At 50.5% G+C, this 13,056-nt stretch overlaps 6 protein-coding genes across 6 annotated transcripts; 2 read left to right on the top strand and 4 right to left on the bottom strand.

Moving 5' to 3' along the window:
* Nucleotides 1-1,460: 1,460 nt before the first annotated feature.
* On the bottom strand, nucleotides 1,461-2,174 carry ColSpa_06528 (uncharacterized protein; the record flags this gene model as incomplete). Its single annotated transcript, XM_049272740.1, has 3 exons — nucleotides 1,461-1,586; nucleotides 1,659-1,904; nucleotides 1,977-2,174. The coding sequence occupies 3 exons, from the start codon at nucleotides 2,172-2,174 to the stop codon at nucleotides 1,461-1,463; spliced, it is 570 nt and encodes a 189-aa protein (XP_049128697.1).
* A 1,956-nt stretch (nucleotides 2,175-4,130) lies between these two features.
* Nucleotides 4,131-5,102, bottom strand: ColSpa_06529 (cytochrome P450 monooxygenase aflN; the record flags this gene model as incomplete). Its single annotated transcript, XM_049272741.1, is given in 2 exon segments — nucleotides 4,131-4,472; nucleotides 4,485-5,102. 2 exon segments carry the CDS (start codon nucleotides 5,100-5,102, stop codon nucleotides 4,131-4,133), a joined length of 960 nt encoding a protein of 319 aa, XP_049128698.1.
* Nucleotides 5,103-7,016: 1,914 nt separating this feature from the next.
* ColSpa_06530 (sodium/nucleoside cotransporter 1) lies at nucleotides 7,017-9,291 on the top strand (the record flags this gene model as incomplete). The annotated part of the gene is made up of 3 exons (XM_049272742.1): nucleotides 7,017-7,900; nucleotides 8,004-8,760; nucleotides 8,818-9,291. 3 exons carry the CDS (start codon nucleotides 7,017-7,019, stop codon nucleotides 9,289-9,291), a joined length of 2,115 nt encoding a protein of 704 aa, XP_049128699.1.
* A 643-nt stretch (nucleotides 9,292-9,934) lies between these two features.
* ColSpa_06531 (uncharacterized protein) lies at nucleotides 9,935-10,538 on the top strand (the record flags this gene model as incomplete). Its single annotated transcript, XM_049272743.1, has 2 exons — nucleotides 9,935-9,972; nucleotides 10,022-10,538. 2 exons carry the CDS (start codon nucleotides 9,935-9,937, stop codon nucleotides 10,536-10,538), a joined length of 555 nt encoding a protein of 184 aa, XP_049128700.1.
* Nucleotides 10,539-10,682: 144 nt separating this feature from the next.
* ColSpa_06532 (uncharacterized protein) lies at nucleotides 10,683-11,261 on the bottom strand (the record flags this gene model as incomplete). The annotated part of the gene is made up of 1 exon (XM_049272744.1): nucleotides 10,683-11,261. One exon carries the CDS (start codon nucleotides 11,259-11,261, stop codon nucleotides 10,683-10,685), a length of 579 nt encoding a protein of 192 aa, XP_049128701.1.
* A 105-nt stretch (nucleotides 11,262-11,366) lies between these two features.
* On the bottom strand, nucleotides 11,367-12,457 carry ColSpa_06533 (proline utilization trans-activator; the record flags this gene model as incomplete). Its single annotated transcript, XM_049272745.1, has 3 exons — nucleotides 11,367-11,372; nucleotides 11,419-11,934; nucleotides 11,984-12,457. The coding sequence occupies 3 exons, from the start codon at nucleotides 12,455-12,457 to the stop codon at nucleotides 11,367-11,369; spliced, it is 996 nt and encodes a 331-aa protein (XP_049128702.1).
* Nucleotides 12,458-13,056: the final 599 nt, after the last annotated feature.

Genomic DNA, 13,056 nt, shown 5'->3' on the forward strand with positions numbered 1-13,056 from the left:
TCCCGGCTTGATATCAACGAGCTTTCTTGCAGCATAGCTTGAATGGTTGCGCGCTACGCGCTGACGGCACATATGACTGGTTGCCCAATGTTGAGGTGGGCAATACGGCTGCCCAACCTGGACGAAAGTGGGACAATCTGGGTGAATGTCGGATGCGTGCCTGAAACGGGTTTCGCCAGCCAAATACGCAAAATCCAATAGCGCCTTCATTTGGCAGCTGGCAAAAGGCCTTCAAGCAGACGAGGAGGATTCTCCCAGAGGCACATAGACCATGAATCACTCGATCGGTTCTCTTGTCAGCACTTTCCAGTGAGTCTGTGGGATGGCTCGTTTCCAAAATGCTATTTCAGACATAAACAAATGTGTTGTAATTACAGGCCTGCGGGAGGAAGCGTAAGAAAAAGTCACTATATGGCGATTTCAAACCACCAAGTGGATGGTTTCTTAATCAGAGCTTTGTAGGTGATACTTGACTCCCGAATTCAATAATTAGAAGAAGCTCACCGTCTCTGCGAGTCTGCTCTGTGCACCAATCCCCCCGGCTGCTTGTCTAGTATCTCCCGCGTTCTGCATGGGAAAGAGGTAATGCTATTGGAGCTGCGGGAAGAAAGAGCCGGTCGGAGACTTCAGAACTGGTTGGTTGTGTGTGTTGCCCCAATTTTTTCTCTCTATTTCATCCATGGTCTTAGAAGGCGCGTTCCTGTTGGTAGTGAAGTCTTTCCTGAACATTTCCTTCACCTCGGCTTACATGGCCTGAAGTCCGGGCCTGGGAACTTTGGGCAGTAATATTAGCTCTGGCATCCCAAACACCCCTCAATATGATTTCGTTTCGATTTCCAGGAGCATCTTTGTAAACAGCAAGCCGGTCAGGATCTAACATAGCGGGGTTCCCCTCTAGAGGCAATGTCGAGCAGGAAGAGACATGCTCGAGGACTCTGGCACAAATACTACCGAACCAGAAAGAATGTTATCGATAATGGCCTATCAGGCAAACACGCGTCTGAGTATATTCCTTCCAGTTGATACTTGTAGACGTGATAACGCCCAATTATTGCATTTTCATTATACATACGCGCATTTTCTGCAACACTTGGTACCAGTTCAATTGGAAAACCTAGGTGCATGTTAGCAAAAAGAAGTGGATAATGTGTGCGTATGGACCTTTTTCAACAAATTCCCAAGCTGAAAGCAGTTGCTTGACAAGTGATCGTATCTTATTCCGCATGTTGAATCGGATTCCTAATCTGAAACTATTCGCAAACTGAGAAATGAACTTCAAGCATAACATCATAAAGCAGGCCTTCCCCGTTGCCTTTCGCCAGCCGATAGCTGATGACTCCCAAGTGCAACTCTCCTGAACTCTTGACACAGAGCCAAAAAGTGAGAGGAGTTGTCCGCAGTCTTATAACCGACACATTAATTATGCCAATCCAGACTAGCTTGCTCACAGTACTCAAAGACTAAGACAGACTAAGGCCGTCGTAGGAGTCAACTGCCTTGCTAATAGTCATTGTGAGCTGAGAAGCCTGACCTCGGAGGTCGTCCGCCCTGCTCTGCACGGCGTCGATGAGGCCAAAAGCAACCGTCTGTTTACCAGATTTAGGTTAGCTACTTCTAGATCAACTAAGTTTTGAAGCTGGATCTTGAACCAAACTTACATCAACCACGGATTCAACCTGTCGCAGAACCTGTGCGACGGGCTGGCCAATGAAGGGAACGGTTTGGAACAAACCAGCTTTGCCAATAAGAATGTTGAGAAGTACTTGGTGTACGCGCACAAATTCGCGGAATGCATTGAAAATGTCATCAGATGGGCTTCCCGCAGGAACAGGGGACATTCCCTGCATTGATGCGATGGCAGTGGTTGTGGTCACGACGATATCGGTAAATCCGGCAATGATTGGCTGTATCAATCGGAAGTCTTAGCATCAAATTGCGTAAACTGGGTGCGTTCAAGGGTTGCATAATTTTCTTACCGGGAAGGGACCCTGGCCAATGAGGATCAAAGGACCGCTGACGATGTTGATGCTCTGAGCAGGAGCCTGAAGGGCTTGAGACTTCTGGGTGAGCGTACGGATGTTCTGAACAACCTCTGCAGGCGTGGCCGCAGAGAGGACACTGCTGCTGTAGACAGCTAGAGCAGCGACTGCGTACTTGATCGTAGAGAATTGCATCTTGCCGGTTTCAGGGATTGGGTTGGTTCAGTTGGTAGAAAGTCTGAGGATGACAGTTAATTTGAGTTTGGAAGACTAGAAGAAGGCGGTTGCTGTTGTGAGGATGAAGATGAAGATTCTGGGAGACGAGCTGCTTCTTATACTCGAATTAGGGCATGCAACTCTTGTTCCCATAGTATGAAACTCGACGCAGTGAGTGTTAGGATCCGGTCTTCGATTCTCCCAGCCGAGATCTCGACGCCTTCCCTTCGAAGCTACGTCGGAGGCTTCATGCTAATTCTGACTGCCATATGCCTCAATAAAAATGCCAAGATCCTTGATGAGGAAAGATCAGCGAGCGCTCAGCTTCTTCCGACGACACTGAAGTTGCTTTTACTCGCTAACTATCCGAAAGTAAACATTCCGTTATTCCTGACTAAAAGAACATCCCTCGCCGAAAGAATAGACGTAGTCACGACTGTTGTGTTCGCGAGATATTGAAGATCAGAGACACTTCAATTCCAAGACAACCTATGCCTTAGCTCAAGAATAATGTCTCCCAAATAGGTAATCCCTTAACCTGTCCCTGCCGGAATCTTGGTAGTGGGGAATGCAAGACAAACCCTGCTGATGTCTAACTAATGATCAAATGCCAAGGTCAACATTTTGTACTTAGAGCCTGTACGCTAAGTTCGGGGATCGACAGCAAGATTCCTAAGTAATTTTGAATAATCTACGTTTAAACTCACTAGGGACCTTGAGATGCTGTTTCGGGACAGGGTCCTGTTGTCAGTTGCTTTGCTTTAGTTCTAGTCGGCGGCTTACTAGTGCGGCTAGCAGCTGGAGCAGAGACAGTATGACGACATGAGTAATGGCCCAACCGCACGTTTTGCAGAAGCTGAAGCCGACTGCCAGCTTACAAACTCACACCGTTACAATGACAGCGGCGTTTGACGGAAATCTACCTAGATCCCGTCGGAGCAACCTTCACTAGTGCACGGGACAGGCCGAGTCAAAATAGTCTTACAAATGAACGATCTTTCTCAGATCTACCAAAATTGCTTTCTTTTGAACTCGCCATATGATCTAAGAATCCCATACATCACAACGATACTGAACAGCTCTATGTGCTTGTGCATTCTCTCAACAGCAACGTGTTCATTCTCAGGCTTTGGACTGGTGCCCAAGATACCGTAGTTTCTGAGGGGGTGAGATTTTTACACAGTATTCACCAGCTGAGACACATGCATGTTGTCTTGAAATAGGTTCCCGCTTTGGTTTGCTGTCCTTGACCGGTGGATCGGATGTCTTGGATGAACAGTATCGGATGCGGACATACCCGGACTGCGGGTCTTTGAGAGCGACTTGGCAGAGCCCACGGCCAGGTCGCTGGTGCTGAAGCTGTGTGGGGCAAATAACGATCACTTCGATGATCAGACACATCTCGGTAACGGCGCCTGTTGGAGGTCCTCAGAACGGCTACGATGCGGCTGAGATTTGAGAGTGATTCAATGACGGGAGACCGCATGAGGAATGAGAGATAATTTCTCATAAGACGATTGAGTTTCGTTGGGTCGATCAGAGAAATCAGGTGCTACTAACCTCGAGTGGCTGCAATGAAGTAGTAATGGAACGGTGGGGAAATAGCTGCTGCCAAAAGAGTGGGTAAACCACTAGTATCAAGCCTATGCCCGCAACGGCATTGTTATCTCCGAAAACTAGGACTCAAGGCCTCTTGGAGTAATTTTTCCTAAGGTATTGTGCACTACCACTGTTGCATCGGAGAACATGGGTGAGCTTCAGAAATAATGATACATAGATCTACTATTTCACAAGCCCGCCGCCAACAGATTGACACCAGCACTACTTCCCGACGCGACCAACTAGATTAAGACACGGACTCGGGTCAGGCCATCAGAAGCCAGAGGCGATTTCTCTCCCCTCTCCCTTGTTTAACATTGACCAGGTCTTAGCAACTCATCGTTCTTTAACTAGCGAAAAGTACACGACACGGGAAAGACCACTAGGATTTGCCGTCCCGCCCCGGCTGACCAGATACACAGATTCCTCATGATATTTTTCGTAATGGCCAGTCTCTTCATAGACAGGCTTGATATCGAACACTGTTGCCGTCATGGCGCATACCGTCTTTATTTCAGTCCGGGCCATTTTCTGCCCAGTACAGCTTCTTGGTCCACGTTCAAATGGACGCCACCCGTTGGCCAGGGGCTGCAAAGCATCGCCTTCGTCCTCTTTTAGCCATCGCTCGGGGATAAACTCGTTGGGCTGAGCCCAGTATGGTAGATTGTGACGGATGGCCTAGTGGCTGACGAGGACGTTGCACCCTTCCGTTGGTAACATTAGGTTCGTTCTAGCTTGATGGGAGTCCTTATAGTTCAGTGGTATCGCATCGATCATGAGGTGAAAGTCGAGATTGCTCATTCTTGACGTAGCTCCAGGTGGGTATATTCTTAGAGTTTTCTTGATAGCCGCAGTAGTATAAGGGAGCCAAACTGTCTCGTTCCTCTGAGCAGATTGGCGGAGGCGATTACAGAAGATGTTGGCCATGTTAGCCAGGCTTGGCACTAGAGCTGCGATGTTCGAGACTTGAAACCCGGGGCTTAGGACGTTATGCCATAACTTCCATTCGTCGCCTTCCATGGTGTCTAAATCATAACCTCCAGGGAGAGGCTTGAGGACCATTTGTTGACCTGGTTCTTTTCCAAGTGAATGCCCTTGCGTAAGTTGGCGAGCACCGTCCGGAGACGAAACGATGAGGATGGGCTTAGCAAAAGCACACTGGTCCAAGTAGAACGCCTGGTCAAGATATGGGTATCGTATGCGAATTTCGTGCACAATAACTGCCGATAGCATAAAGTCTGGTGGCAGCTCTCTCAAGATCTCAGAGACGATTTTGAGATGGCCCCGAACAGGATGGTGAGGGGGCATCGGTAGTCCGCCGCGCTGTAGCAATCTAAAAAAGCTTCGTGCTCTGTACAAAGCGAAGACAGCATAGGTGAATGTAAGAACAATTCCAGCAACGATTGTTTGTGACATTTCAGGAGTCCTGCATATTCCCATGTTCATGAAATTTGGTAGTATAAATTTGACAATAATCAGCATACAGATGGGGTTAGATTGAGAATGATGTACGGGTTGGACAAGTGGTGGCATAAAACCGAACTCTTGAGGGGCTTTAAACGTTGGCTTAGAGACCAGTTCACACCAGAAAATGGCGAACGTCACAGTCTTGTGATGCGATTGGGCTGTTCAACCAAGGCATGAGGATTAGGTAATCCGTCCACGAAGGTTCAGCATATCTTGTTGACTCGGGATAGGAGGGGAAAGTGAAGCTCTGCGACAGTAACTAATTGGTGGAACAAGCAGAGAGCTCGTACTTGGGAACTAACCAATCAATCATGCGTTCGGTTCTTTTCAAGTTACCAATTTTAAAGTCGCAGGCTACTGATTTACAACTTTCATAGCTTTAACGTGATATATATGCAAGGTGTGTGGAAAAAGTAATAAAGTATAATCTTAGCTCGCATGGTTGCAAAGATACCTTGGGGCGAAACACACCTCATTTCATCAGTTGACACAGTTGATATTTCTTTGATAAGAGTCTGCTGATCTTTAGTTACAGCTAAGATTGACTTTGAAATATTGCCAGGACTATCAAAAGAAAATGCGGGAATATATCGAAACTCAATATCACGACTCGAACCAAAAACAAAGGAAGGTCCAGGGGCAAACAGCACCATCATCTTGGCTAGGTCCAAATTCAATTAGCCGTCATGTTTCACAATGAGAATTTGTGCCAACTTCTCTCGTTACTTCTAACAGTAAGGTGGGGAGTTGTGTCTGGGCAGACACAAGTGCCAGCAAATATTCAAGATGGTTGCATTAATTTACTTCTGTTGTGCTTGACAGCTCGTCCATCCATGTGTCTTCTTCATCTGGTTCACCAGCTAAGACATGCTCCCCGGCAACGTAATCCATCCATGGTTGAGCGCAGGACTAAGCCCAAGCTCCAAGGCCCTCCAAGAGCCAAGGGGCAGAATTCGTTGGTTCTCAGTCGCCGACCGCAATGTTTGTAACCCTCAACACTAATCATAATCTTGGCCGCTGACGCTGCCGCGCGCGTGCCAAGGTGTGGGGAAATTGCATCCTACCACGCGTTTACTGATGGCTCTGTCGAGCCAAGATATTGGGTGTCTGGTGAAGCAACATACTGAAGCCGGAAAGCCGAGAAACCCCAATCTCAGAGAACCAGAGGCTCTTGGCCCACGACTCGGCCACTCATGGGATCCAATGAAATCACCAAAATTTAGCTGTGAGCGACTTCGTGTGATTGAACGCCTCGAGGGCTTCTGGAAGGTCCTTATCTTGGACAAGACGTCCAAGAAGCTTGGCTGGCATGGTCGCGTGCCCTGGCGCCCAGGGTTGACCAGCTTTTTTCTCATTTAATCTTCTGCTCTGACAACTTTTGCCAACAGATCTCCCTATCGAAATCCTTCAGCTGCTGATTGAAACTAGCTCTCAGTGTCCGTGGCCAGTTCCTTGGGTCGACCTCTAACTTTAATGCGGGCTTGGTATGCACCCTGTCCCTCATATAAGTCTAGACCAACCCCAGCCTGACAGCTTATCTGTCTGATTTTCCATTCCATTTTGATCTTTTCTTGTGAGATTCTTTCTTTTATTGGCAAGCTTTTGAGATGCAATTGCGCACCTCTGCTGCTACATGTCACTGAAGTATTCAACCACAACATAGACGGTTCACAACAGGCCACGGAACATCTTTCATGCTCTTAATCCATTCTGCTACTCTTACTTTGCTCCAGGTTCTGGGTAAAAACAATAATCATGGTTAGCATTGGCAGGAAGATTTACAACCTGCTGGCGCCGTCCGCCGAAAAGGGCGACGATGGCCGTGATGTATGGGGTTCTCGAACATCCTTCATCTTCGCAGCAATGGGGGGTGCCGTTGGTCTCGGCAACCTTCTTCGGTTCCCTTCCATCGTCTTCAATAATCACGGATTACAATTCTTTATCCCTTACCTAATCTCGCTCGCCTGCCTGGCCATCCCGACGCTACTTCTCGAAATCAGTATCGGCCAGGCCTACCGCAGCGGCTGTGTCCTTGCCTGGCACCACGCTCACAAGAGGGCGAAAGGCGTAGGGTTTGGTGTCGTCTACATTGGCTACGCCATCGTCATCTACTACGTTCCCATCATTGCGTGGATCATGACATACTTTCGGCACTCGTTCTCCAACCCTCTGCCATGGACTGGTCGCAATGAGGAGTTTTTCTATGGGACTGTTCTTCAGGATGTTCCGGGTGTTGAGGGAAACTTGACGGCCGATGGCAGCGCTGTTCAAGACTATACTTACTATCCCGGCATGGGGATGGTCACAGAAACGACTTTGTGGAATTTGTTCACCTGGTTTGGTAAGCCGCACAGTGTCAATCAAGGATCTGCCTTCTCCCAGCTGACTTTCCGCTCTACTTTAGTTGTATGGCTTTGCATGTTCAAAGGCATCGGTCTTACGGGGCGTGTGGTCTACTTCACGATGGCCATGCCTCTAATCCTCATGATCGTCCTCATCGGCCGCGGTTGCTCTCTGCCCAACGCTATTGACGGCATTCGTATTTACTGGACCGAGTGGCACAGCGAAAAGCTTGCCTCGGGCACTATTTGGCAGGAAGCGTGTGGCCAAGTGTTTTTTAGTACCGGCATTGGTATGGGGTAAGTTGATTTTAGAGGCTCAACGATCATCTCTAAAAATAAAATAAAAAGAAGAAAAAGAACATAGTTACTGACTGTGCTCGGCCTCTAGATACTACACCAGCTATGCCTCATACAACTCCAAGTATTCCAACGCCGTTCAGGATGCCCTGATCATTTGCATCTCAAACTCTCTCATCGAAATCATTGGCTCCATGTCTGTCTTCGGAGTTGTCGGCTACCTCGGCATGCATCCAGACACCAGCGACAGACTCAATACTTTCGTCGTTGGTTTCTTGACATACCCCGAAGCCATTTCTGAGATGCCCGGCGCCAACTTCTGGGGCGTCCTGTTCTTCGCGACCCTCTTCATTCTGGGCCTCGGTTCTGCATTTGCTCTGCTTGAGACGTTGGTCACCATGGTTTGCGACACTGACTGGGGCAAAAAGTATTCTCGCCCGTGGGTCTCCACTGTCATTGTCATCGCTTCGTGCCTCATATCACTGCCCTTTTGCACTGAATTCGGGTATACCCTTGTTGATGCGGCTGACACCTGGATCAATTATCTGGCGCTGTTCTGGATCGTCTGGTGCGAAGCTGTCTGTGCCACTACACTTTATCGTTACCGCGATGTTGTCGACCAGTGCGGCATTCTGTCTTGGTGCTTGTACAACGTGTTTGGCTACGTCGGAGGTATGTTCATCGGTCTTGTTGTGGCCCATTCGGTCTCTGCTGAGGCCGGCGCCGGTGTTGGCTTCGGCATGTTCGTCGTCGGAACTGTTTCTTCGGTGCTCCTCGCCTCTGACCCAACGGCCTACTGCCCCGACTTTTTCTGCAAAAGTTCCTTCATGAGACGTTTCTGGTATCTAACATCATATTCGGTAAGTGCACAGGCACTCTCCTTTGCAGGGATTTGTACTTGCTCACTAATTGTGCAGGGCAACCAACTGCGTCGCGATCTCAACGCCACGATCTGCGTCAGCGGGCAGTGGAAGATCCCCGCCATATGGGCATTTGTGCTGAAGTACAACACGGCGCCGATTGTCGCCATCATCTTTTCCTTTGCATACCCGAACTTTTACTCTGGAAAGCGCTGGGACCCTCTGCATATCGCCGGTTTTACCTTTATGCACATCGTTCTCGTCAGTTCACTCGTTGGCCTCGTCATGCCACGCTGGTTCAACGTGTTGGTCCCCGAACACAAAAAGACTGAAGGCGACTACCCCGTCATGCCGGGCACGATTTTTTCGAGGGCGAATGCGGCTGGTACGCTAGATATTGACGGGGTGCCACAGACTTCGGCGGACTCTACAATTGAGGCTCGTGCACCGAGCGCAGAGGAGACCTGGACACAAGACAGGAGCTCATCGCAGGAAAAGGTTGCCGACAAGCGCCAGCAAGGCGTATTGTAGCTGTAGCAGTTACCCAGATTCCTCAGAACTTCGAGTGACATGAATGAGATCACATGAACTACCCCTTGCAACATGAAGCGCATGAATGAAGCTGTTTGTCTTTGCACATGTAACACTGCGCAAGTAGTGGCGGATCGTCGATTTGCTGACTGACTTAACAGGAAGGCAATTAACTAACTTACAAGTCCTACTTTAAGGGCTTGGCTGCATAACCACCTTTGCCGTCATACGACTGCTATAGTTGGGATAAAAGGAAGCAGGGTCTGAGCAATGAGACTTTCCCGCCGTCGTGGCTTTTATTTCGCCAACAACCGTGGTGAAACTACCTGGTCCCTCGACAACTGCTGCGATAGGTTGGAAATCAAGAGGTCGGTGGCCAGTCGATACGGGCTCTCCGCAGACGCACCCCTGCAAGCCAAGACCCCAATGCCGAAAGAGGATGGTGGTTTGTACACCGACGGACCGAACGAATGAGCATCAGGGTCTCAAGAAGAGGAGATCTTCGGTGGTGTCACCCGTGATTGACTTCAAAAAGACCTGGAATGGCACCCTCTGTTAGATTTCAATCCTCTTCTCTCCTTCATCACTCAAAAACGCAGTATCCTTGTCTGTTACACGACCATCTAACTCGTGAACTACCACAATGAAGTTTACCAAGCAGCTTTCGGCTATCATCTTTGTGTATGACTCTGTCCATGGCGCTGACCGAGTGTGTCACTAACGGTTCCAGCGCGGCACCAATTGCCGCCCAAACTACGACGGATGTTTACTCGGTGCTCCCAATCGACTTGACGGCTTCGGTCACCCTTCCGGTCGAGACAGACGGCACTGACTCGGGGTGCCCGACCGTGACGGAGGTAGCAGAAAGATGCGCTACCTGCCCGGTACCACAATGCCTTACGGTGTTGACTTTGACGCAGTCCTGCGGCTGCCCTACCCCGGCGCCAACAGAGTACCTCTCACTGCAGTGCCGAGACGTGTGCGGTCGCATCGGTTGCAGCACCAGCTACACCGTCATCCCGGGAGAGGAGTCATGCGACGGTAGTGGAAGTGGAACCGCCACGGTGACGGCCACAGAGGTGGCGTCTACCGACTCGACGACTGTGGCGGCGACACCTACTGAGACGACCGCGACGGGAACTGATCCATCGACAGGCGTGGGTTCCGGTGCTATAACATCAGAGGCTTCCAGTTCCGCGACGCCGAACGCGGCGGGGAGGTTGCGTGTGCCATTCAAGTTTTGGTAGATGTTACCTAGTGCTGTGGGATGCCCCCGGAGGTCAAATGTGCAAAGCAAGGCGTTGGGAAGTCCCACAAAGAGTGCATGGACTGCTCTCTAGCCCAATACCACTACTGTGCACCTGTAACAGAATGTGAAAATCGTGCTGTGCTCAAGTCGCCGCCCAGGCATCCGGCGTCCACGATTCCGGACTAAAGTCCGGCCAGTAAAGCCCCTGAGCACCATCATTGTAAATGGAGGCATCAATAAACTGCAAGTCCAGGATCGGTTGGGCCAGGAGCTCCTGCAGCGAAGGTTCATTGAGTGCCATACCAGCCGTCGTGTTCTGCGTTTGGAAAGGCTGGCCAAGGTTCACGGCATCGGTGAAAGTAGATGTGGGGTAGGGCATCGCCGCAGACGTGTCTCCTTCGGCGGCATAACCTCCTCGACGGGCCTGGGCCGCAGCCATGGTTTTCTTCATGGCGTCAATGTGTTGGCAAAATTCCTCGGCTGCGAAGTTACCATTGTCCTTCAGCTGCGAGAGAAATTGAGCAGCTTCCTCGAACTGCTCCCTGTCGTTGTGGCTTTCTTTTCCATTCAGCAAGCTGGAGGCAGCGAGGATCGTCGCTGCGGAAAAGAGGTACTGTGTATAAAAGTAGTCAAAGGTAGCAAACGAGCCATCAATCCAGCATTCGGTAAGAAGCCGGCACGAATGCCGCGCGCAGCGAATGCACGTCTCGGCCAACGTCATGGCGGTTGCCGGGATTTGAGGCTCAGAGGTGTTTGGTGTCCCCCAAGACGCTACATGTGTACGAAGGACATGAAGTAAAATAGGACGTGTGGTGCTCACAGCACACTAGGACTGGTTAGCCAGTGCTTCGATGGTGGCTTGAGGGTCGTTGACTAACCTGATTGAAGTTGAGGTGCAAAGAGATTGGCTTGGGTGTACGTTCTGAAGTGGGCTTGAAGTCGATGTGGAGCTGGGGCGGAAGTTCCTCAGACCAGGCACGAAGCTCTTTGAGTGCCTCTTGAACTCTATGTGACAATGAGGTTTGCTGTTCTCGTCTTCGGTATATGGATGGAACGACCCGGCCCAAAAGGCGAGCGAGCTTGACGCTAGCAATAGAATAAGAGGCGTCCGCAAAATCGTCTGCAACGCTCTCATCCACTTTCGGGTTGGACGGGAGATCGACTTCGATGTCAATGTCCTGTATGGCCACGGGATGGCTGAGTTTCGCTGCCCACATCCTGTCGAAGATGTATGCCGTCCACCATACCCTGACCCTATGTTCGCGGGCGGCAGCATCCCTGAGCTGTGACTCGGGAACATTGAGATTAAGGCCCATCACAACGGCCAGTCTAGTTGCCGAGCCGGCAAAGGTGTATGCAGTATGTCGTCGATTGAGTGCAAGCGAGTAAAACGACTGTCAAGTGTCAGAAACAATCCGATACGGGTAACGATTGCATTCTTACAAGCAGCAGCCTCAACTCGACGACGTCAATCCTTGGTCTTTCGCTGACAATTCGAAGAATCCTAGTGGCTCGTGCAAAGTAGTCCATGCCCGGGAAGTGCTTCTCCGAGGTGGCCGAACGAGTTGAGTACATAGCCCCGATGGCGAATAGCGCCCAGAGCTTGCTCTTGAGAAGAGAATCACTCTCAGCCGGGTTCTGTAGGGTCTGCTCCAATCCCTCCAGGATTAGACTCTTGCGGACGATGTGGTAGCAACGGCTGACATATCGCAGTGCGACCCCGACCAGCAAGCGCGCCCTCGCCGGGCTGGGCCATGGGCAGTCAATATCGGACAGCGCGAGGAGCCTTTCATCAGTTGCGTAGTTGACCCGCGGGATGTGACTATGCTCGGCCGTCGAGATGGCCTGGCGGAACCTGGTGGCGAACGCAGCGTCCGATGCTTCGCCGATGAGGATCGGGGTATGCGGTATGTTCATCTCGAAGAACCATGGACGTTCATCAAGCGAAGGGGGAGGGATAGCAACGGCACCGTCCGTCGCTTCCCTGACCGGCGCTACTGTGATTTCTGGGAGAAAGGGTTCCGAACGGGCTTGCGTGCCAGCATTGCTGTTGTTTTTCAGCCGTTGGTTTTCAGCAATGAGGTCGTCGATGTATCTGAGCGTGAGTTTATCAGCGACGGGCCCTTGAGGTACTGAGGTGTTTGTAATTTGGATGTACCGTTGGCTGACTTTGACCATGCGGTTCCTTCGAGGATACGTGCATTCTCCGCCCTTGCTTGCCTGACGACAGTTGTCGCAGGGCTGTCCGCCAGAGCATCTCACCTTCCGGGAGTGACATCTGCGACATCTGACGCAGAGAGATGTCAGTGTTAATCACCAGTGACGCTTCGGACAGAGAAAGGGTAAGAGAGACCCACGCAGTTGGTTTGGTCCTCGGACGAGTCGGATTTCCCGAAGACGTCGGAACCGACCTCAATGGGCCCCTGTCCTCTGCACTAGATGCGTCTACTTCGGACGCCATGATAGTCAATCAGGACGCCGGATCGGGGCGCAGGTCTTGGTCACTGAAGGACGAT

The sequence above is a fragment of the Colletotrichum spaethianum genome (genome assembly GCF_022836535.1).
Source record: "Colletotrichum spaethianum MAFF 239500 DNA, contig16, whole genome shotgun sequence".
Classification (NCBI taxonomy): Eukaryota; Fungi; Ascomycota; class Sordariomycetes; order Glomerellales; family Glomerellaceae; genus Colletotrichum; species Colletotrichum spaethianum.